This window comes from Lolium rigidum, chromosome 7 (genome assembly GCF_022539505.1).
Source record: "Lolium rigidum isolate FL_2022 chromosome 7, APGP_CSIRO_Lrig_0.1, whole genome shotgun sequence".
NCBI classification, from domain to species: Eukaryota; Viridiplantae; Streptophyta; class Magnoliopsida; order Poales; family Poaceae; genus Lolium; species Lolium rigidum.
Genome location: NC_061514.1, coordinates 350,045,384 through 350,069,367, shown reverse-complemented (window position 1 = coordinate 350,069,367; position 23,984 = coordinate 350,045,384). Strand labels below are relative to the sequence as shown.

The 23,984-nt window shown below is 47.2% G+C and overlaps 2 protein-coding genes across 2 annotated transcripts; one reads left to right on the top strand and one right to left on the bottom strand.

Annotated features, from left to right (window-relative positions):
• Positions 1-15,284: 15,284 nt before the first annotated feature.
• On the top strand, positions 15,285-18,876 carry LOC124673609 (LRR receptor-like serine/threonine-protein kinase RPK2). The gene has a single exon (XM_047209657.1). It carries the CDS (start codon positions 15,285-15,287, stop codon positions 18,645-18,647), a length of 3,363 nt encoding a protein of 1,120 aa, XP_047065613.1. The 3' UTR covers positions 18,648-18,876.
• A 2,733-nt stretch (positions 18,877-21,609) lies between these two features.
• LOC124673608 (glycerophosphodiester phosphodiesterase GDPD6-like) lies at positions 21,610-23,145 on the bottom strand. Its single transcript, XM_047209656.1, has 5 exons — positions 23,133-23,145; positions 22,666-23,025; positions 22,478-22,570; positions 22,288-22,397; positions 21,610-22,161 (listed from the first exon to the last, which is right to left on the bottom strand). Exons 1-5 carry the CDS (start codon positions 23,143-23,145, stop codon positions 21,610-21,612), a joined length of 1,128 nt encoding a protein of 375 aa, XP_047065612.1.
• Positions 23,146-23,984: the final 839 nt, after the last annotated feature.

Here is a 23,984-nt window from a genome sequence, read left to right as displayed (position 1 = left end):
GGGTTTAGGGTTGAGTGGAAAGTATTAGGGAGATAGAGAGGAGAATGAGTAATAGTGCCAAGGTTGATGATGATGGCATTTTATCAACTCATGGCTCGGTGAAAATGCTAATGTTGACAGGTAGTTCAGAGAAGTGCATTTGCTGTCCTAGGGTTGACATTTAAATTTGAATTCAGGTCGTTCTAAATGCTTGGAGATGAAAATAATCCCAAATCACAACCTGGAGAAAAAGAGATGAGTGAGAGAGAGCCACCTTCCCCCACCTCCGCGCCTCGGTCGATCGAGGCCGGGGCGGCCACCCAATATCACGCCGCCTCTGCGTCTGCGCTGCGCGCCACCCCGGCGGCAGGCTACGGCGCCTCCTCCCATGTAGGGTAGGCCTCTGCTTCGGCTCCATTACTCCGGAGCTCGCCTCGGCATCCGCCGGGCGCGGTCAAAGCCGGGAGACCCGGACCGCAGAGCTGGCGTCTGCCTCGTCTTCAAGGGCGCCTGCTGCGCCGGCAGCCACCATACCTCCTCCCTGCAAGCCTACGGCGGTAGATCTGACGAGCCCCGATCCAATCGAGGTGCTGCCGCCTCCGCCTGCGCTCAAGGCAGGGGACAGACCGGTCGTGCCGGTGACGCCGCGCGGCCCGAGATTTCCGGCAGCGGTAAGGTTTCTCTAGCTTCCCATCGGCTGCGCTCCATCATCTTTGCCCCTTTGAAGATCCGGCAGATTCAAGACCAGAGATCCTTGATGATTCCAACGGAAATTGGCAAGAGGTGCGGCCCAAATTCTGGTGGCGTAAAGTCCCCCTTTCCTCTTCGGGAGGACAGCAGGATGGGCGCAGGAGGGAGCCTTCAAGAAGAACCATGGCATCCACAGTTCCCACACGCTTCAAAGGGATGTGCTTCCGCTGCTTGTCCCCGTTACACTTCGTCCGCAGCTGCTCGGAAAAGGTTCGCTGCATCGAGTGCAAGAGGCAGGGGCACATAGGCCGCAACTGCACCACCAAGCGCTCCCCGACCAAAGCAGGCCCGCCACCGCCTCCGCCCCCTCCGCGGCCTGCCGGTCCGCTGCAGGCAAACGCCGCGGCTTGGTGATAACGCGTGAAGCACACGTCCGTTGGGAACCCCAAGAGGAAGGTGTGATGCGTACAGCAGCAAGTTTTCCCTCAGTAAGAAACCAAGGTTTATCGAACTAGTATGAGATGAAGTCCACGTGAAGGTTGTTGGCGGAGGAGTGTAGTGCGGCGCAACACCAGGGATTCCGGCGCCAACGTGGAACCTGCACAACACAATCAAAATACTTTTCCCCAACTTAACAGTGAGGTTGTCAATCTCACCGGCTTGTGTAAACAAAGGATTAAACGTATGGTGTGGAGAATGATGTTTGCTTGTGAAGAATAACAGAGAACAACGATTGCAGTTGATTGTATTTCAGATGTAAAAGAATGGACCGGGGTCCACAGTTCACTAGTGGTGTCTCTCCAATAAGAAATAGCATGTTGGGTGAACAAATTACAGTTGGGCAATTGACAAATAGAGAGGGCATAACAATGCACATACATATCATGATGACTAATATGAGATTTACTTAGGGCATTACGACAAAGTACATAGACCGCTATCCAGCATGCATCTATGCCTAAAAAGTCCACCTTCGGGTTAGCATCCGCACCGCTTCTAGTATTAAGTTGCAAACAACAGACAATTGTATTAAGTATGGTGCGTAATGTAATCAACACAAATATCCTTAGACAAAGCATTGATGTTTTATCCCTAGTGGCAACAACACATCCACAACCTTAGAACTTTCTGTCACTGTCCCAGATTCAATGGAGGCATGAATCCACTATCGAGCATAAATACTCCCTCTTGGAGTCACAAGTATCAACTTGGCCAGAGCCTCTACTAGCAACGGAGAACATGCAAGATCAGAAACAACACATATATGATAGATCAATAATCAACTTGACATAGTATTCCATATTCATCGGATCCCAACAAACACAACATGTAGCATTACAAATAGACGATCTTGATCATGATAGGCAGCTCACAAGATCTAAACATGATAGCACATGAGGAGAAGACAACCATCTAGCTACTGCTATGGACCCATAGTCCAAGGATGAACTACTCATACATCAGTCCGGAGGCGATCATGGTGATGTAGAGTCCTCCGGGTGATGATTCCCCTCTCCGGCAGGGTGTCGGAGGCAATCTCCTGAATCCCCCGAATTGGGATTGGCGGCGGCGGCGTCTCTGGAAGTTTTTCCGTATCGTGGCTCTCGGTAATAGGGTTTTCGCGACGGAGAGTTTAAGTAGGCGGAAGGGCAGAGTCGGAGGAGGCACGGGGTCCCCGCACCATAGGCCGGCGCGGGCCCCATGCTGGCCGCGCCGCCCTATGGCTAGGGCGCCTCGTGGCCCCACTTCGTATCCTCTTCGGTCTTCTGGAAGCTCCGTGGAAAAATAAGACCCTGGGCGTTCGTTTCGTCCAATTCCGAGAATATTTCCTGTGTAGGATTTACGAAACCAAAAACAGACACAAAACAGAAACTGGCGCTTCGGCATCTCGTTAATAGGTTAGTGCCGGAAAATGCATATAAATGATATAAAGTGTATATAAAACATGTGAGTATTGTCATAAAAGTAGCATGGAACATAAGAAATTATAGATACGTTTGAGACGTATCAAGCATCCCCAAGCTTAGTTCCTACTCGCCCTCGAGTAGGTAAACGATAACAAGGATAATTTCTGAAGTGACATGCTATCATAATCTTGATCAATACTATTGTAAAGCATATGAGATGAATGAAGTGATTCGAAGCAATGGTAAAGACAATGATTAAACAACTGAATCATATAGCAAAGACTTTCCATGAATAGTACTTTCAAGACAAGCATCAATAAGACTTGCATAGGAGTTAACTCATAAAGCAATAAATTCTTAGTAGAAAGTTTTTGAAGCAACACAAAGCAAAATATAAGTTTCAGCAGTTGCTTTCAACTTCAACATGTATATCTCATGGATAATTATCAACACAAAGTAATATGATGAATGCAAATAAGCAAGTATGTAGGAATCAATGCACACAGTTGACACAAGTGTTTGCTTCTATGATAGAAGGAAGTAGGTAAACTGACTCAACATAAAGTAAAAGAAAGGCCCTTCGCAGAGGGAAGCATGGATTACTATTTTTGTGCTAGAGCTTTTCATTTTGAAAACATAGAAACAGTTTTGTCAACGGTAGTAATAATTCATATGTGTTATGCATAAGACATCCTATAAGTTGCAAGCCTCATGCATAGAATACCAATAGTGCTCGCACCTTGTCCTAATTAGCTTGGATTTACATGGATTATCATTGCATAACATATGTTTCAACCAAGTGTCACAAAGGGGTACCTCTATGCCGCATGTACAAAGGTCCAAGGAGATAGATCACATTTGATTTCTCGTTTTTGATAGATCTCAACTAAGGACATCCATACCGGGACAACATAGAAAACGAGATAATGGACTCCTCTTTAATGCATAAGCATTCAACAACGAGATAATATTCTCATAAGAGATTGAGGATTAATGTCCAAGCCGAAACTTCCACCATGATTCATGGCTTTAGTTAGCGGCCCAATGTTCTTCTCTAACAATATGCATACTCAAACCATTTGATCATGATAAATCACCCTTACTTCAGACAAGACGAACATGCATAGCAACTCACATGATATTCAACAAAGGTGTAATAGTTGATGGCGTCCCCAGAAACATGGTTACCGCTCAACAAGCAACTTATAAGAAATAAGATACATAAGTACCACAATAGTTTTTAAGGCTATTTTCCCATGAGCTATATATTGCAAAGACAAGGAATAAAATTTTAAAGGTAGCACTCAAGCAATTTACTTTGGAATGGCAGAGAAATACCACATAGTAGGTAGGTATGGTGGACACAAATGGCATAGGTTTTGGCTCAAGGATTTGGATGCACGAGAAGTATTCCCTCTCAGTACAAGGCTTTGGCTAGCAAGGTTGTTTGAAGCAAACACAAGTATGAACCGGTACAGCAAAACTTACATAAGAATATATTGCAAGCATTATAAGACTCCACACTGTCTTCCTTGTTGTTCAAACACTTCACCGGAAAATATCTAGACTTTAGAGAGACCAATCATGCAAACCAAATTTCAACAAGCTCTATGGTAGTTCTTCGCTCATGCAAGCCGCGACGACAGCAACCGTTGACGCCGGCAAGGGGCCGGCGACCGAGCCTCAAGGGTCGCGCCCGCTGATCCTCCCACCCGTGCTGGCGCGCACGCCTCGTGGCCGCAGAAGCCCATCGCACACGCCGGAAGGAAGCAATGCCATGGGTTCCACTCCATCGCCACCACCAGGGCCTAATCGCCATATGTGCTTGTCAAGCCCTATGCAAGCTTCCCCACCTCCCTGCCTAGAGGAGGGACACTACATGATCTGCTCCCCGAACACGGAGCATTTTGACGTGAGCACCAATGGCCTCCTTGCGCCGCCCTCGCCACAGATCCCTTGGGCTGCTCTGGCCGAAGCTCAGCAGCCGTTCATTGAGGCAAACGCCTTTGCTGACAGCTGCTCTGCCAACATTGTGGAGATCAATCAGCCTGCCTTGGTGCCTGATGCTTCTCTTGGCCTGATGGACATGGCCGGTTGGACCGGGCTGTCGATGGAGAGCTCCGGTGAGCATGTTCCGACAATGCAATCCCTGCAGAGCTGGTGCGGCACTTGGGAAGATGAGCCCCGCCCTGGCGTCCTCGCCACCGCCGATCGCCTGTTTGGACCAAGCTGTGAGGAGCCTGGACAGAGCCTGATGGACCAGAGGTTTGGAACACCCGTCAAGGAGAAGACGGTCTATGAGATCAATGAATTATGCGCCTTGCTGGAGCCGGTGTCGGCAGGTTGGCAGCTCCAAGATATCTTCGCCACACCACAACAGCACACCGAGCAGCAGCTTGGCAGTTTTGCTCCACAGCAGCCTCCTTCCTCTCCTGAGTTATCTTCTGACATCGACGACGACAAGCTTTTTGAAGTGACTCTCAAATCAAATGCTTTGAGGGCACTGAGGCAAGCGGAGCTGTGCGGACCCGCACTTACTGAAGAGGATCGCAGCGGCGCTGATTTGGCGGAAGCCGGACTGCATGGATCGACCACGATGGAGGAGGTCACCTCAAGAGTTGCCGAGATGCACGTTGATCCAAAGACAGGGATCATGAGCAAACTCATGGGGATGTTCTCTCCCTCCCTGCTTGGTTTCCCCACAAATAGCGCAAGGAAGAAGAAGACAGATACCAAGAAGAGCTTCCAGATGCCCACATCTTCCCGTCGCAGCGAGCGTCCAGCAAACAAGACCTCAACCATGATGACCACTAGGAGAGCCCAGATCGCAGCCTGCAAGCAATTGGGTCTGATCCAGTGCGACGAAGACTTCACTGAAGAAGTTCTGACCCAGTACCTAGCCCTCTTCCGCCAGCCTCTCTCAACCACCAACTTGCACGGCCTGGCCACTCTTGCTGAAGTAGCAGATAGGCCCAACTTTGTCCTGCCAGAGAGGGACATGGCCGAGCTGCTGAGGGAGTCGCCGTATGCGACTTGAGACCTAGTCAGGTATGGACTGCACGACGATCATTTGCAAATGTTTTACAACACCACAACGCTGTGTGTATGATGTAGTTTTTTCTATCATGTTACCTGTTGCATCTCCATAGAGCTGAGATGGTTTGTCTTCGCCTTTACCTGTAGCCGGCGAAGCCGCCATCCCAAGCATAGTTCATGTGTTAATCATGTAACGCTGAGCTGTACCAGCCTCGCCCCTACCTGTAACCGGCGACGCCGTCAGCTCTTCCTAGATGTATGTGGGCCAGTTTGGGCCGCCTTGTCTCTGTTCAAGAGTCGTCGCTTATGTTTTTATGTTAACACAAATTAAGCTCCTTAACTGGAACGTGAGGGGTCTAAATGACCGTGCCCGCCGTTCCGTTGTGCGTGACCTCGCTGTATCATCCGGCTGCTCCATTTTGTGTATTCAAGAATCAAAGCTGGCTCCAATCAGAGACTCCGAGAAAACAGAAATTGCCGGGCAAGCGCTTAATGGATACGCACAACTGCCTGCCGATGGAACTCACGGTGGCATCCTGCTCTTTTGGAATGAGGATATTTTCAATGTGCAAATTGTGCGTATAGCCAACTTCTCCATCACGGCCAAACTCACAGAACATAACACAAACTCGTCCTGGACTCTCACCACAGTCTATGGACCGGCTGATGACGAACACAAACTATCCTTCCTTCAGGAGCTTGTTGACCTACATGCCCATATTGCTGGACCATGGATGGTCATAGGTGATTTCAACCTAATTTTGCATGATCAAGACAAAAACAAGAGAAGGGTAAACAGAACCTGGATGCGAAGATTCAGGAATGCAGTTGACTCCAGTTGCCTTAGGGAGATCAAGTTGATCGGCAGGCGGTACACTTGGAGCAACGAACAGAGCGATCCGACTTTGGTGCGCCTAGACCGTGCTTTCTGTAATGACGACTGGGATGAACTCTTCCAATCTGCTAAGATTTTACCCCAGGCATCCTCCATGTCTGATCACTGCCCTCTTCTGTTAGTCCAAGATGTTACAACCAGAATGCGGCCTAGATTTCGCTTTGAAAGTTTCTGGCCGTTACTAGAAGGTTACAGCACAGTGGTGGAGCAATCCTGGAATGCCCCGTGCAGACTCACAAACCATTTCGCAGTCCTTGATCTGACCTTAAGACCTGGGCAAAGAATTACGTAGGGGACATTAGAAAGCAAATGCTGCTAGGACAGGAGATAATGCTCAGGCTATATACTGCACAAGAGACAAGAAGTCTGACGATGGAGGAACATGAGCTCAGATCTGTGCTGAAAACAAGGGCAGTAGGTCTCGCTGTCATCAACAGAATCAAAGCCAAACAAAGGGCTAGAGTCAAATGGCTACAACTAGGTGATGCCAACACCAAGTTCTTCCACTCCAGAGCATCTCACCGGAAACAAAAGAACATAATCCAGTCTATTCAATCCGAGTCAGGCATTGCCACAACTCCGAGTGAGCTTGAAGAAACAACCTTCGATCATCTCAATGCCATCATGGTCACATCTGTTCAATGCACTGAACGCTTTGACTGGGCCCGATTAAACCTGCCAACACCGGACCTATCCGATCTCGATTCTCCTTTTTCCTTAGAAGAACTGAAGCGTGCAGTTTTTGATACACCAACGGACAAGGCGCCAGGCCCGGATGGTTTTTCTGGAGGTTTTTTCAGAACCTCTTGGAGCGTTATCAAGGAAGATCTCCTCCGTGCCTTAAACAAGTTCCACAACCTCAATGACCCATCCTTTGACAAGCTTAACACGGCATTCTTCATACTGCTGCCTAAAGCCGACCAGCCTTCCCAGATGAAGCACTACCGACCTATCAGCCTGATTCATGCCTTTGGAAAGCTCGTCTCCAAAATTCTGGCTCTACAACTAAAACCTCATCTTGATGAGCTCATCTCGCCCTGCCAAAGTGCGTTCATCAGCGGAAGGAACATTCAGGACAACTTTTTATATGTGCAAAATGTGGCCAAACACTTTCACAAGACTGGAACACCAACCTTGCTACTAAAACTAGATATTGCGAAAGCCTTTGATACCGTCTCTTGGACGTACATCATTGACATGATGGAAGCAAGAGGGTTCCCTTTAAGATGGAGGAACTGGATCTCTCTTCTCTTTCGCTCTGCATCCTCGAGAGTGTTGGTTAATGGATTGCCAGGCATGGAAATTTACCACCAACATGGGCTCAGACAAGGCGACTCTTTGTCACCTTTCCTATTTGATCTTGTGCTAGAGCCCCTACACCGCCTCTTACAGATCGCCACTGAAGCCGGGGTCATCTCTAAACTCAAAGGGAAGCAATGTACCTTCCGAGCCTCCTTCTATGCCGATGATGTTGCGCTATTCATCAAGCCTACGCAACAAGACATGACCGGGATAGGGGAGATCCTGTCCACCTTTGGGCGTGCAACTGGTCTAATCACGAACTTCTCCAAGAGCTCGATAACACCAATTTGCTGCCAACACATCAATGTCCAAGAGCTGGCAAATTCCGCTGGAATTGCACTGTCCAACTTTCCCTGCATGTATCTGGGTCTGCCTCTATCCGTCAAGAAACTAACCAAGGCAGACTGGCAAATGCTTCTAGATAAAATGGATCGTCACCTGGCCACGTGGAAAGCACGACTCATGAATAAAGCGGGAAGACTAGAGATGCTTAACTCGGTCCTAACATCTCTGGCAGTTTATATGATGAGCATTAATGAGATGCCGGCTTGGGTCAAGAAAGAGTTCGACAAACGTCGGCGAGCTTGGTTATGGGCTGGGGAGGCCTCTTGTAACGGAGGAAAAAGTAGAGTGAACTGGAAGACGGTTTGTCGACCAAAGAACCTTGGTGGCCTTGGCATCCACTGCATTGAATCCTTTGGTAGGGCACTGCGTCTTAGATGGATGTGGCAAAGATGGAAAAACCCAAACAAACCTTGGTCACACACAACTATACCATCAACTGCTAAAGACCGTGCACTTTTCGACGCGGCGACCAAAATTACCATTGGTAATGGCCAAACGGCGAATTTCTGGAAAGACAGATGGCTTTACGAGATGTCTCCAAAAGAGATTGCGCCAGAACTGTTTAAAATCTCAGTTCGGAAAAACCGTTCAGTCAAAGAGGCACTGAAAAACAATAAATGGATGAGGGACCTTCGTTTCTCCCTGGACATCAGTCACTCCGACGAGCTTCTGCGCCTGGAAATCCTACTCAATGGCATACAACTCACTGACACCCCGGATGAGATTAGCTGGACCTTCGGTAACAAGAGCTACTACACATCCAAGTCTGCGTACCTACTGCAGTTCATAGGTGCCATCAATACGGATTACAGGAAAATTATTTGGAAGGGATGGGCACCTGCTCGATGCAATTTTTTCCTGTGGACCCTATTGCTGGATCGAGTTCTAACGGCAGATAAACTTCTATTGCGCCACATGGAGAATGAATACTTTTGTCCTCTCTGCCGCAGGAGCCTAGAAACAACTACTCACCTCTTCACCGAATGCCCTTTCAGTCTGAAGATGTGGTCTTCCGTTGCCACTCAGCTTAATCAAGAGGCATTGAGGCCGGAGAACTAGCAGAATGCGCACCACAACTTTCAAAGTTGGTACAGGAGCCTGGTCAGACAACAAACTAAGGAACGGCGCAAACCCATCCTCACACTGGCTAACCTTGTATGTTGGGAGATATGGAAAGAGCGCAACCGACGAATCTTCGAGAAGGAAGAGAGGACGGCTAATGCGATGATCGCAAAAACCTTAGAGGAGATTCAAGTTTGGAGACTAGCTGGGGCACCCATACCGCTTGTCGCCCAAGTAGGAGGGACACCTTTCGATCCCGGTTGATTTCCTACTTCTTGTTTTCTTCTGAAGTTTCCCGTTTTGGGCGACTTCTAACTTTGTAAATCATCTCCTCTAATGCAATGAACACAGCAGCTCTCCTGCTGTTATCCAAAAAAAAATTGAATTCATTTGATAGGTATCTGAATCACCTCAAATTTGTATGGACAATTGCAAAGGAATTCAATTGAAGTGGATTTTGAGAAAGTTGAGAGAATCTAGGTAGAATATAGGATTTCAAAATGCTCTACTCACTTTATTAAGCAATGTATATTTTCTGATATTTAAAAGAAGCAAGAAAAGGCGTAAGTATCATAAACATGCCTTTTTGTAAAAAAAACTAAGAGAATAATTATATAGAAATTATTTTTGGGTGGAAATAAGGTGATATAAAATACCACTCACATTTCCTATTTTATTTGAGAAAATAATTTGAAAAGGTTTTGATAAAACTAGATATAGTTTTGTGGTCAAAATAGAGGAGGACGTAAATGAGGGTTTTGGGAGTTTTGGAAAAGAAATAGAAATAACTTGATTTGAAAAATAATAATTTTGGGAAAGTATTTTCTCAAGGGTAGATGATTACTCCATAATTTAGCCATCATTTCCACTCTTGGTTTTGTGAAAATTAAACTTGAATTTAAGGAAAACAAAGATGATAGTGGGAGAAGGGATTTAGACCTAAAACATTGGATAGGGTATAAGATCAAGTTGACTATATGGGCTGCAAGGAACTCATGGAACATGCAAGACATGGAAGTTGTAGAGGGAGTTGCGTAGATGAGATCCTTGCCTTGAGTTCACCTATAACAGTTGTGAGGGCTTAGGAAACAACTGCCAAAGTTTGAATATTTTAACACTGCCAAATCAGATTATTTACTTGGCCTCAAAACCATCAAAGATAAGTGGGTAGATGGGTGATCTGATCCCAAGCATTGATAGGGTTGGGAAGTGCACACCACAAGGTAGCTTAAGGGCTAAGTGCATTGCCTCAGATGGCAAAGGATAAATAAAGCTAATGGCTCCAAAATTGTATGTGATAATAATTTTAGGGCTTAGTCAAAATTGGTGTTGTTTTCTAGCTAGGATAGTTGACTAGGGGACAAGAGAAAGATGGAGTTGGGAGTAGATGATGAGAAACCTTGAATCAAGGATATGGTGAGCTAAAACACATCACAAATATGAATTCTAGTTAGCTACATTGACATTGCCACAAGTGAAAAGGTTTGAATTGGAGTAGAAAAGATTGAGTCCATATACACTTTTGGACTAGCCAAGACTTGGTGGTGTAGGTTTGATCTTGATGTGTTGATGTTCCTTTCGAAAAAACCCTAGTGAAAGTTGTCATAGGGGCAGATGTAGTGAGAAGGAGAAAGAGTTTTCCTTGACCAAACAGGTGGGGTGTTTAATGAGTTGCTGATTGGTTTTATCTCTATAAGGGTTTTGCTAAGAGGTGTCTCAAGAAGATTTTAAACAAGCAGATCAAGACAATTCATCTACAAGTAGATATTTTTTATTTTGTTGGGGTGGGGGCGGAGTGCGGGGGTGTCGGGTGGAGAACTGACAGGAATTCCTTATTGTTTTTTATTTTCACTATTTTTTCTTCTTTTCAGTAGATATTTTGAGTTTCTTAATTGGGTCTAACTGGTGGGTTCCACTACACGTCACCAAAATTGGCACTGATAGGTGGGCCCGATATGTCAGAAATCGTGTCAATTCGTGTTCAGAGAAGGATTAGTGTTTTTTGCGAAAAAATCGGCAAAATGTGGTAGTTTTTTTTTGCTTCCAAAACATAAAGTGGTACCAAAATCTACATTTACCTAGAAACGTGGTGGTTCTATGCTAACAACTCTGGTGTAAAGGAGAAGAGGTGGAGAACGAGCAAGTCGTGCCGAAGAAGATGTGGAGCTCTAAGATTTCCATCACGCGAGAATAGTTTTCACGGGAAAGAGGAGAGATTGTTCCACGGAAGACAAGATCCTGCCCAACCCACGACGCAAGCGACACCCTCCATACAATGGGCAAAACTCCGCCTGTAAGCCATCATAATATTTGGTGGACGCTACGCGTCGGTCGGCGGATGGAAAGGCCAAAAATCGGTTGTTCCCCGCGCTGTACGATCATGATCCGACGTCTGAAATCTACCGTGCAAGATTTACATTTTGCCCCCTGTTTTTCTGAAACTTAACCCGCGGTCCTATTCTTCTCCCAGTTAAAGTGAAAGGTATATCCCTTTGGACCCGACCTTCACTATATTTACAACACAAATGCCCCCCGAGGACAGATCCAAGTTATACTATATTACAACAAAATCTCTCACTTCGCTTACAAAAAATATGTACTATTACAACAAAAAAATTACAAAAAATACAAACAAAATAGTATTATAAAAAAATGGTTAAACAACAATTGTTTTGCTATAGATTGGTTTACAACAAAAATTGACAACAATTACAATAAAAAATCAAAAGCTATAATAACAAAAAACATGTGTTCGTGGCTGTGAAAATTTGATTGAAAATAACACATTTTATATATATCAAATTACAACAAAAATCACCAGCTATTTTTACCAAAAATTATTAGCGATTACAACAAAATAATTTATAGCAAACGTCCAGGTAAACATTACAACATCTCTGACATGCTTTCTCTATAACTTTTATACGCATTTGTTACAAAACTAACGAACATGTACAACATCTCTATGAAAAAAAGTGTCCATGACTAAAACAATTACACCAAAAATCACAAATAATTACAACAAAAAGTCATCCGTTTACAACGTAGCAAGAAACACACATTTTCGTAACATATCACTTAGAAAAATCTTACAAATTATGTCGTGTGAGTTTACAACAAATTTTTTATCTAATTGTTACAAATCTGAAAACAACACTGTACATTTTTTTTTTAAAAAGCAACACTCCAGTTTGGGCCGAAAAACCAGGTTCATATAGGGCCGCGCGGGAACGAGGGACGACGACTGATCGCTGGCGAGCGATCGGTCGCCGGATCGGAAGCGTTTTCCATAATATTTAGGGGAATAGACCACCGTTAATTATAGAGACAACCTCTGTGTTTTTTTCCTTTTCTCTTTCTTCCGCGTAATCAAATTTCCGACGTGTGCAGTTTTACATACAGCTAACTCAACATCATTGTACATGCCCCGTAGGCGGACGGGCCTAACTGCGGCCAACTTGCAAAAGAGAAGGAACGGGAGGAAGAGTGGCCCAAACATACAAGTGATGTTGATATGGCAAGGGAGCGACATGTTGGATTTGGATTGATATGCCGCCGGAAAAATTGAACGGTTTCCATCCGCTCGTGTCAGTGTACTCTGCTTGCTTCTTCTTTATTCCAAAGCGAACAAAAGCTATACGTACCGATCGCTCCAAGCCTCTTGCCGTCATGAACAATCTTATCATCCATCACAATCGATCGACGTAGCAAGAGGCTTCCCCGCCTAACACGATTGCTCGTGTTCGGTTCAGGGCAAGCAAAGCATTTGATCTGTTTAACTGGTGGTCTGGAACGACGAAGACGGCACCATCCGCGGCCGCAGCTTTGACTGGCCCCTAACAGTCGTTGACGGCTGGGCCCCACGTCGCGCCACTCAGAGCACGGCCGCCTCGCTTTCGGAACTCGGAGCGCCTCGAGGCGGAAAGCAACGGGTGAGAAGCCGAGCTCGTGCGCGTGCGCGCACCCAGCCTTGCACGGTGTACCCGCAACCGCGTCTGGACTTCTGCACACGGCCGTGGCGGCCAGCAAGGCTCGTGCGTTCCAAGTTCCAACTTCCAAGGAACGGAAATAGGGTAGGCATACTTCGGCACTGCATCTATCTCCAGAAGAGTGTCGGCATGTCGTCTCTATGCTTCTCATTCAGCGAAACATATTTCCCGGATACGCTCACATTCACCACTCTATACTTTGTACTGTACTCCCTCCGTCCACAAATAAGTGTATCTGCGGGGTTTTCAAGATAAATTATGAGGTGGAGTAAAAAGTACATTGGGAACATGCATCTCTCCTCTTTAATTCTTTCACCTCCAATAAGCTATGTGCATGTAAAAAACAAGAAAAATATGTGCTCAATATTATTGGGTTTGATTTCTGTGCGATGAGAGAGAAGCAATTAAATTGCATTGGGAAGATAGGAGTACACTCTTTTGTGGACAAAGTTTAGAGGCTAAATGTCCACTTATTTGAGGACGGAGGGAGTATTTGAAATATCGAAAGGACATTGATCATCAAAAAAAAATCTCTCATGCTCAGCAAGATAAGTCTCTCATGCTCGGTTTGCTGAATGTATTAGTTCACACACCGCCCGCTTTCAATAATTGCTTGCGCTGCATATCTGTTTCATATAAATCGTCAATTGTCCCCAGGCGTCACGGTGAGGGTGCTTCTTTGCGGTGGTGTGCGGTCTAGGCTGGGGCCGTCTTGCGAGGAGTGCTTATGGGTAGTGATCGAGGCCTAGCAGGTGGCGTGCCTGATCTAGGCATCATCTGCTATGCTATTGCATACAGACGGCTGTGCACTTCTGATGGTGTTGGGCAGATCCCCTTCGTCGGGCTGCCGTGTGCTTTGATGGCTGCTAGGAATGGTGCATTCCTACTATGTCCAATTCGTGTTGCGGCGTGCCGGTCAAGCCATGGGCTTGAGTTCGTGTGGATGTCATGGCTGTGGTGGTGGTCTTACTCTTCAGTAATGAGGATGGCGTGGAGCGAACGGTAGGAGATCCTAGTGTTGGTGGCGCTTCAGCTTTGGAACTCCCAGATTGTGATTGGTAAGCCCAACCTGGGGACAGATGGCGGCTAAGTTCTCCTGCGCCAAGCGAACAGTCAGCGCCTCGGCGCCAACCGCGGTGATGTCTGCGGGTGTCGTAACCCTCTTGGGGCCTTCGTTGTGGGTATCTGCCCAGCGGTACGGCTCCGGGTGAAAACCCTAAACCACGTGGTCTCGACGGCGGCGGTGCAGTGTGTTGTTACCATCTGGAGGCGTTCTCGTGGAGGCCCGATTTGACTCGGTCTCGCGTCCCTTCGGTGGCAAGTTTGTGTTTTTTTTTATTTGATATGTTTTGTAAGAGGTTTTCTCTCCACCTTATATTGATTCAGATGTTGTGGCTTTATTTATAAAGCAGGACGAAAGGCTATTTCAAAAAAAAATCATCAATTGTACACTGGAAACCTATTTATGTCCTTTTACAACAGATGACATTGTTTTCTTACACCTAAGAATAATGAAGAAATGGGAATGGCCAATTTTCAGAATAATGAGTGGCGGCGACTCCTCTTGCCTCTATCGTCTCTTTCATTGTCTTGTCACTTATCTTGGCTACTACCACATCCACAGTACACGACATGCCGACATCCAAGTGTCCGTTGATTAGTATCAGTCTATCACTTTAGCCTCTAGGGCTCTATCTCACCGTGCCCTCTACGTGCCAACATCCACATGCCGTTGTCGACGACGCTGGACCGGCGATCCACGGCGATCCTCTGTCATCAATTTCTTGCCATCAATTTCTTTTCGCAAAGATGCCTGCAATGTTGATTCTAAAATTCATTCTTGCGTGTTACCGGAAACTCAGTTAGCACTTGGCAGAAATTAAGATGATTATTCGAAGTGCTGGCGCTATCCAAGCAAAAATCCAGCCGTCACAGCGGAAGTGCAGCGTGACTGTGTGACACAGTGACAGTAACCAGAGTCTACCCGTCGCTGCCAACCACACTCACACTCACCACCGTGGTCGTGGACGGTGTGGACTGTTGTGCGGCTGCGCCCAACTCGTCCCTCTCCTCGCCCACATGCTCCCACCTTCCACACCAAGCAACCCCCACGCCGACGCCCACCTCCCCGTCGCAAAACCCCAACTTCGCCGCCGCCGCCGCCCCTGCCACCGGGTCCCGAGCCTCCCCAACTGCCCCACTCCAATGCGACGGCGGCACCCGCCGCCGTCGCTCCCCATGGCCGCCCACCTCTCCCAAACCCTACCCACGCTCCTCCTCCTCCTGCTCCTCACCACGCCCGCTCAAGCATCCGCCGCCGCCGCCGACAGCGAGCGGGAGGCCCTGCTCAGCTTCAAGTCTGCCGTGACATCAGACCCAGGCGGGCTCCTCCGCGCCTGGACCCCGACCTCGCCCTCCCACTGCCGCTGGCCAGGCATCACCTGCAGCCCGTCCGGCTCAATCATCTCCCTCACCCTCCCCGCCTCCCCAAACCACCGCCTCTCCGGCACCCTCTCCCCGTCCATCGCCACCCTCCGCAACCTCCACATCCTCGCCCTCCCCTCCCACGCGCTCGCGGGCGCGCTGCCGCCCGCGATCTGGACGCTGCGCCGCCTCCGGACGCTCGACCTCTCCGGCAACCGCCTGCACGGCGAGATCCCGCGCGCCCTCCCCTGCGCCGCGCTGCAGACCCTCGACCTCGCCCACAACGCGCTCAACGGGTCCCTCCCCGACTCCCTCGGCGCGCTGCCCGCGCTCCGCCGCCTCTCGCTCGCCTCCAACCGGCTCGGCGGCGCCGTCCCCGACGCCCTCGGCGCGCTCCCCGCGCTGCGGCTCCTCGACCTCTCCGGGAACCTCCTCGTCGGCGGCATCCCCCGGAGCCTCGGCAACTGCACCAACCTCCAGTCCCTCCTGCTCTCCTCCAACCTGCTGGACGACGTCATCCCGCCGGAGATCGGGCGGCTCGCCAACCTCCGCGCGCTCGACGTGTCACGGAACAGCTTGAGCGGCCCCATACCGCCCGAGCTCGGCGACTGCGGTCAGCTCTCAGTCCTAGTTCTCTCCAATCCCTACATACTAGCCGACGGTCTGAACGCGTCGGACGACGGCGATGTTGAGGACTTCAACTACTTCCAGGGAGGGATTCCAGACGCCGTCGCCGCGCTGCCGAAGCTCCGGGTGCTGTGGGCGCCACGGGCGACCCTCGAGGGGGAGCTGCCGGGGAGCTGGAGGTCTTGCCGGAGCTTGGAGATGGTGAACCTGGGGGAGAACCTGTTCTCCGGTGGAATTCCCAGAGGTCTGCTCGACTGCGGGCATCTCAAGTTCTTGAATTTGAGCTCCAACAAGTTCACCGGTTCGGTTGATGCGTCGCTGCCTGTGCCTTGCATGGATGTGTTTGATGTCAGCGGGAACCGGCTGTCCGGCTCGATTCCGGTGTTCCTCTCGAAGGACTGTCCTTCATCTCGGCTCCTCCCGTTTGATGACTTGGTGTCGGAGTACACCTCCTTCTTTGCATATCAGGCGATCGCCGGCTTCGTTTCGTCGTCAGGAGTCATGGCTACTGATCTGACCAGCTACCATAGCTTTGCCAGGAACAATTTTACTGGAACTGTGGCATCATTGCCGATTGCTGCCGAGAAGCTGGGGATGCAAGGGGCCTATGCTTTCCTGGCTGATGGGAATGATCTTGCCGGCGAGTTGCAGCCTGGTCTATTCGATAAGTGCAACAGTTCAAGGGGTTTCATTGTGGACGTTAGCAACAACCTCATCACAGGAGGGATTCCTGCAGAGATTGGATCATTGTGCCATTCTCTTGTTGTTCTTGGTGTTGCTGGTAACCGCCTTTCTGGTTTGATACCGACAAGCATTGGGCAGTTGGATTATCTTGTCAGATTGGATTTGAGTAGGAACCAGCTTGGTGGTGAGATTCCTGCTTCTGTGAAGAAATTACCGCATTTGGAGCTCCTCTCTTTAAGCCATAACCTTCTGAATGGTACTATTCCAAATGATATTAATCAGCTGCACTCTCTTAAGGTTCTGGACCTGTCCTCAAACCTGCTCGCAGGGGAGATCCCTCGTGCGCTTGCTGACTTGGCAAATCTGACTGACCTATTCCTTGATAATAATAAACTTACTGGGGAGATACCAGCTGAGTTGGCTAATGTGGCATCTCTTACCAAGTTCAACGTGTCATTCAACAACTTGTCCGGTCCAGTGCCAACAAATAGCAGTGCAGTTGGATGTGACAGCGTTATTGGGAATCCTTTGCTACAATCTTGTCACATGTATACCCTGATGGTTCCTTCAGCTGGTCAGCAGGGCCGTGGTCTGAATTCAAATGATAACGACACGGCGCCTGTGGATCCACAAAATCATGGAGACAGCAGTTCATTCAATGCAATTGAAATAGCTTCGATAACATCTGCAACAGCTATCGTTGCAGTCCTTCTTGCTCTGATTGTACTGTTTATTTACACAAGAAAGTGTGTACCCTGTATGTCAGCTCGGTCATCTGGAAGAAGAGAAGTTATAATCTTCCAAGAAATCGGGGTGCCCATCACTTATGAGACTGTTGTTCGAGCTACCGGAACTTTCAACGCAAGCAATTGCATTGGAAGTGGGGGTTTTGGAGCCACTTACAAAGCTGAAATTTCACCTGGAGTGCTGGTAGCTATAAAGAGGCTCTCTGTTGGGAGATTCCAAGGAGCGCAACAGTTCCATGCTGAGATCAAAACTCTTGGGAGATTAAGACATCCCAATCTTGTTACCTTGGTAGGCTACCATCTTGGTGAGTCTGAAATGTTTCTCATATATAACTACTTGCCTGGGGGAAACCTTGAGAGATTCATACAAGAGAGATCGAAGAGACCGGTAAGCTGGAAGAGGCTGCACAAGATTGCTCTGGACATTGCAAAAGCACTTGCTTATCTGCATGACACTTGTGTTCCTAGGATCCTTCATCGTGATGTGAAACCAAACAATATTTTGTTGGACACTAACCATAATGCTTACCTCTCAGACTTCGGACTGGCAAGGCTCTTGGGAAATTCAGAAACCCATGCGACCACTGGTGTAGCGGGGACTTTCGGTTATGTTGCTCCAGAGTATGCTATGACTTGCCGAGTTTCAGATAAAGCTGATGTGTATAGCTATGGTGTTGTACTGATGGAGTTAATATCAGACAAGAAGGCCCTGGATCCATCATTTTCTCCTTACGGTAATGGGTTTAACATAGTTGCTTGGGCATGCATGCTGCTCCGTCAGGGCCGTGGTCGTGAATTTTTTGTCGATGGTCTGTGGGATGTGGGCCCACATGATGACTTGATAGAGGTGCTGCATTTAGCAGTGATGTGCACTGTGGAATCGCTCTCTGTGAGACCAACTATGAAGCAAGTTGTTCAACGGCTAAAGCAACTTCAGCCTCCAATACGGGAACACAGATAAGGGTGCCTGCTTCACATACTGAACATTTAGAAGGTACAGATAGCTGTAACTTGGGCCCCTTGACGAGTTTTGTGCTAATCATTTGCTTAACTAGATTTCATATTGTAGATGCCAGCTTTGTATAATGCAGTTCTAATTTAATTGCCCACTAATGTGTCTGCTGATAAGAAGAGCAGATGTAAATTAACAATCTAATTCTGAAGATTTCATTTACGGTTGGCCGACTCCATGTTGTATGGCTTTAAAGATTCTTCAGTCTGTCAATGTCAATGGAGGAAAATGCATCTACAAAAGTTTGATGTCTTCATGCAAATTTTAGCATCCATAATCTGCTCAAGTGTTTGTATAAAAATATTTCTCATTGTTGCTTATTATTATTTGGCCATGTATACAAAACGTCCTGATGTAGTCAACTAATTCAGCAAGTAGACATTATGTACAGTAACCAGGAGCAGCAAGATGAATTTGCAACTTTTGGTTTAGTTGACACCTTTGGATCTTTGTTAAGTGATTTGTAGCTCCACTTGTTAGAAAGATCAATAATTGCCACTATAAAGCCACCACACTCAGTTTTTTTCCTTATATTGTTGCTACTAGCTTACTGTAACTGAGAACAAGTGACACCATCATGTTGGCAGGAGCATGTCAAGGTTTTGCTTCTGAACAACTGAAGGGCTCATTCTCTTCAGAGTTTTAGTTTTGCATGTACTGCACTTTGAATGCATGTGAGCGTTAGACAATTATGACATTAGTATGTCTGCGAAAACTCCCAGGATCAATGGATCATATTCCAGAAAAATTAGTCTGTAAATCTATTGTCGTCACTCCAGAAAAAACCTTGGATCTTATCATCTAAAAAAACTTTCAGTTCATTGGTTTCTTATTTGCTCTCTTTCAACCTGTTGGTTTTTAGTGCAGTCCAATCAGTCTTCAGAAGAAGAGAAAACAAAGCGAGTGCACAAGAGGAGAAAGTAGCCCCAATGTAGTAATAACAAATCGATGTATCGCCAAAACAAGAACCATACCCAACTTAATAGGAAGAACTGAGGTAAAAGAAAATACTATCTGAAACTGAACTTGTATACAAAACGTCCTGATGTAGTTAATTAATTCAGCAAGTAGACATTATGTACAGCAACCAGGAGCAGCAAGATGAATTTGCAACTTTTAGTTTAGTTGACACCTTTGGGTCTTTGTTAGTGATTTGCAGCTTCATTTCGTAGAAAGGTCAATAATTGTCACTATAAAGCCGCCACCCTCAGTTTTTCCTTGTTGGGGGATCTATTAGAGAAACATGGCAACTCTCACCAATTTAACGAAAACGCAAAGAACCATGGACTAATATTGTTGCTAGTAGCTTAACTAAGAACAGGTTACACCATCACGTTGGCAGAAGCACGTCAAAGTTTTGCTTCTGAAGAAGTGAAGGGCACATTCTCTTCAGAGTTTCAGTTATGTCTCTACTGCACTTTGTTTTCCAGTAGCACCATGCATATAAGCATTAGACAACTGTGACATTAGTATGCATGGGAGAACTAGTCGTTCCAGAATCAATGGATCATCTGTTAGCGTCATTAGAAACAGTTGCAAGTTCATTTGTTTTCTATTTGCTCTATTTTAACCTGTTGGTTGTCAGTGCAATTAAATCAACACTCAGAAGAAGAGAAAACAAAGTCAGTGCACAATAAGAGAAAGTAGCTAGCCCCAATGTAATAATAATGAATCAATGTATCGCGAAAACGAGGAAGAACAGGGGAAAACAAGCTACTATCGGAATTGAAATTGTGGTGGTCTCAGGCCTGATCAATTTCTCGTTTTGGTGGTCCATTCCTGGAAGCGGCTGGTAGGGAAGTCGGTGAAGAGGCCGTGGATGCCGACTTTTTTTTTTTTTTTTTTTTTTTTTTTGCATTGTTGGGATATCTATTGAAGAAACATGGCAACTCTCACCAATTGAAGGAAAATGCAAAGAAACATGAACTGATATTGTTGCTAGTTGCTTATTGTAACTGAGAATAGGTGGCACCATCACGCTGGCAGGAGCATGTCAAGCTTTTGCTTCTGAAGAAGTGGAGGCTCGTTCTCTTTAGAGTTTCAGTTTTGTGTCTACTGCACACTTTCTTTTCCAGTAGCACCATGCATATGAGCATTAGACAATGGTGACATGAGTATGCCTGGGGAAACTAGTTCTTCTAGGATCAATGATTATATGACATAAAAATTAGTCCGTAAGTCTGTTAGGGCCACTAGGGAAACAACCTTGGATCCTATCATATCATCTAAAGAACATTTTCAGTTGATTTGTTTCCTATTTGCTCTCGTGTGACCTGCTGATTGTTAGTGGAACCAAATAAATTCCTCGGAAGAAGAGTAACCACAGCAAGCGCAGAATAATATAAAGTAGCCCCAATGTAATAATGAATCGATGTATCACCAATACAAAATCCTGAGATAAGTTTATCTCACAGCGTGAGAACAATATCCAACTTAATACGAGGAAGAACAGGGGTAAGAATTTCTACTATCTGAACTGAACTGCACTATGTTTTTCAGTAGCACCATGCATATGAGCGTTAGACAATGGTGAGATTAGTATGTTGGGAAAACTCTCAGAATCAATAGATCATATGACAGAAAATTAGCATGTAACTCTGTTAGCATCACTGCTGAAACAACCTTGGATCTTATGATCTAAAACACAGTTTCAGTTCATTTGTTTCCTACATTTGGTCTCTTTTAACCTGCTGGCTGTTAGTGGAATCAAATAAATCCCCAGAAGAAGAAGAAACACGACCACAGCGGACAAAAAGAGAATGTAGCCCCAATGTAATAATGAATCGATGTATCGCCAATACAAAATCCTGAGATTAGTTTATCTCACATCGTGAGAACAATACCCAACTTAATAGGAGGAAGAACAGGGGTAAGAAATCCTACTACCTGAACTGAACGTATGGTTTCCTGATCAGTTTCTGGTTTTGGTGGTCCATTCCTGGAAACGGCGGAGGCTGGCTGGGAAGTCGGTGAAGAGGCCATCGACGCCGACGTTGTTGAGCCAGTAGTCGTACTCGGCGTAGGGGTCCTGCCTGAAGTTGTAGTGCAGGAAGCGGTTCTCGTTGCGGTAGGTGTAGGGATGCACCTGCAGGCCCCTGGCGTGCGCCATGGCGACGAGGTCGGTGGGCGTGGCGAGGCGGTTGGCCTTGGTGGGTGGCACCACAGTGTCCTTCCAGGGCCCGATGCCGACGACGTAGTCCTTCATGTAGTCGAGGTACTCGTCGGAGGTGATCTCGTCGTAGGACTGGTTGGTGTCCTCAGTGCGCACCGTCAGATCGTCGATGAGGAACACCTTGGGCAAGTCGGTGAGGCCGGCGGCGTAGATGAGCGACGTGGGCGCAAAGGACTGGATGAAGACGGGCTTCTCCAGCCATGGCTTGGTCATGTACTTGCCGCCGTACCCGTACTTCTTCAGCGTCGCGATGAACTTGTCCTCGTACTTCTTCCCGTCCGCCCACTTCACCTGCATCATTGTCATCGATCGACCCAGAGTTCATAGCAAATTAACGATCAGGATTCAGGAATTGGAATGCTAGTTATATTAGACGATGCTTGTAGCTGTGTTTATGTAGGTTAAGTGTGTACGTACGTGCTGGTTGACGAACACGGGGCTCTTCATCTCCGGGTAGATCCCGACGACCCTCTTGGCGTTGAGAGCGATGTTGATGAACTCGTCGAAGGTGATGATGGGAGAAATGCCTGCAGAAAAGATAAACGAAAAAAAAAGATTAAGAGATTTAATCTAGACAGACGTTCACTAAAAAGAAAAACGGGATCACTGTGGTCGATGTACGTGCCGTTGTGTGATTGTTCACGGAACGACCATCTCTGCTTCGCCCTCAGCGTCTTCAGCTCGGCCAACGTGAAATCAGCTGCGAGAAATCAGGGGGAGTTCGTTGGAGATTAACTGACTGTCACTACAGATCAGGTCGACGGTTAATGGATAGATCGATTGGGGCGAGCGTACTGATGAAGAATCCGGTGACGTTGGCCCACTGCACCTCGAGCGTCCGGCGGCGGGCGGCGAACTCCTTGTGGTCGGCGACGTCGGTGGTGTCGTCGAGCGTCATGTCGTGGAAGCAGACGAGGTGGCCGTCCTTGGTGGCGGCGATGTCCGCCTCGATGAAGTCGGCGCCCTCCTCGATGGCGCGCATGTACGCCACCGCCGTCTCCTCGGGGAGCTCACCGTTGGAGCCCCTGTGCGCGATGTTGAACGGCCGCGACGTCTGCAAAGGCTGCTTCGCCCCCGCGGCTCCGATCAGCGGCCGCGCCGTCGCGCCACCGCACGCGCACCCGAGGACCAGCAGCGCCGCCGCGACGACGATCCCTGCACATGCACACGCATTCGAGATCAGGTCAGAAGTATATGCACGAGGATTTGATTCGTCGAATCACGCCGGGATCACGGGAGAGGTCGGCGGCGTGTGCACGTACAAAGGGAAGCCATTTTCCCGTTCGGTGCGCGAGCTCCTGTTGGCGGCGTGGCGCTACCGCTGGCCGCCTTAGGTTATGGTAGCTAGTTAGGGTTGCGGCGACGCCGAGTGTATATACGAGGAAACTAGGAGGAATATCCCATATCCTATTCCCTCAAGCAAAAACAAAATCCTGATTTTGCGCCTGCTTGGATACTTCAGATAATATCGGGAAACTCTTTTTCTCGGACGTCCGATCTGCTAGATGGACAGAAAATTTCTAGGCGCTGATATGGCGGTGGGAGAGAGACGGACCCAGTTGAATGGTTAGGAGGAGAGTTTAAATCCTAAATTTGACTAGTAGAATGCCCGTGCTTCGCCACGGCTTAACATATTTATTCAATTGGTAAAATTCATACGTCCTAAAAGACACAGTTCTAAACTACAAAATTTATACTACGTCAAAAAACCATTATTATTATGTTCAAATGCATAGCTTTACGTGGTGGCTCGTCTAAAATGAAAACACATGTCTTGTTATAGCCCGACGTCAAAAATGAAAATGCAGACATGTTATAGCCCGATAGTTCATATACCCAGTTTTAACATGACAATTCATATAACAAATGAAAACGGCAATTCATTTAACAAATAAAAATGGCCCAACAGTTCATGTAACATATGAAAACACAAGCCTCTTACAGCCCCACAGATAGCATCAATATGGAGGACGGGCTTGGAGTCCCTTTAAAAAAAAAAGGTGAAATCAATATTTTGAAATTTCAAAAAAATCTAAAAAAATCTTAAATATACATAATGATGATTTCTACATGTACTCAAAGTACCAATGTGGAATATTAAGTTTTCCGGGCAG

Coding starts and splice junctions, on each gene's coding strand:
- LOC124673608 (XM_047209656.1), bottom strand. Junction 22,398..22,477: donor CGGCACGTACATCGACCACA/GTGATCCCGTTT, acceptor TCTTTTCTGCAG/GCATTTCTCCCATCATCACC. Junction 22,162..22,287: donor CCGTGTTCGTCAACCAGCAC/GTACGTACACAC, acceptor ACAATGATGCAG/GTGAAGTGGGCGGACGGGAA.
- LOC124673609 (XM_047209657.1), top strand. CDS start 15,285: ATGCTCCCACCTTCCACACCAAGCAACCCCCACGCCGACGCCCACCTC.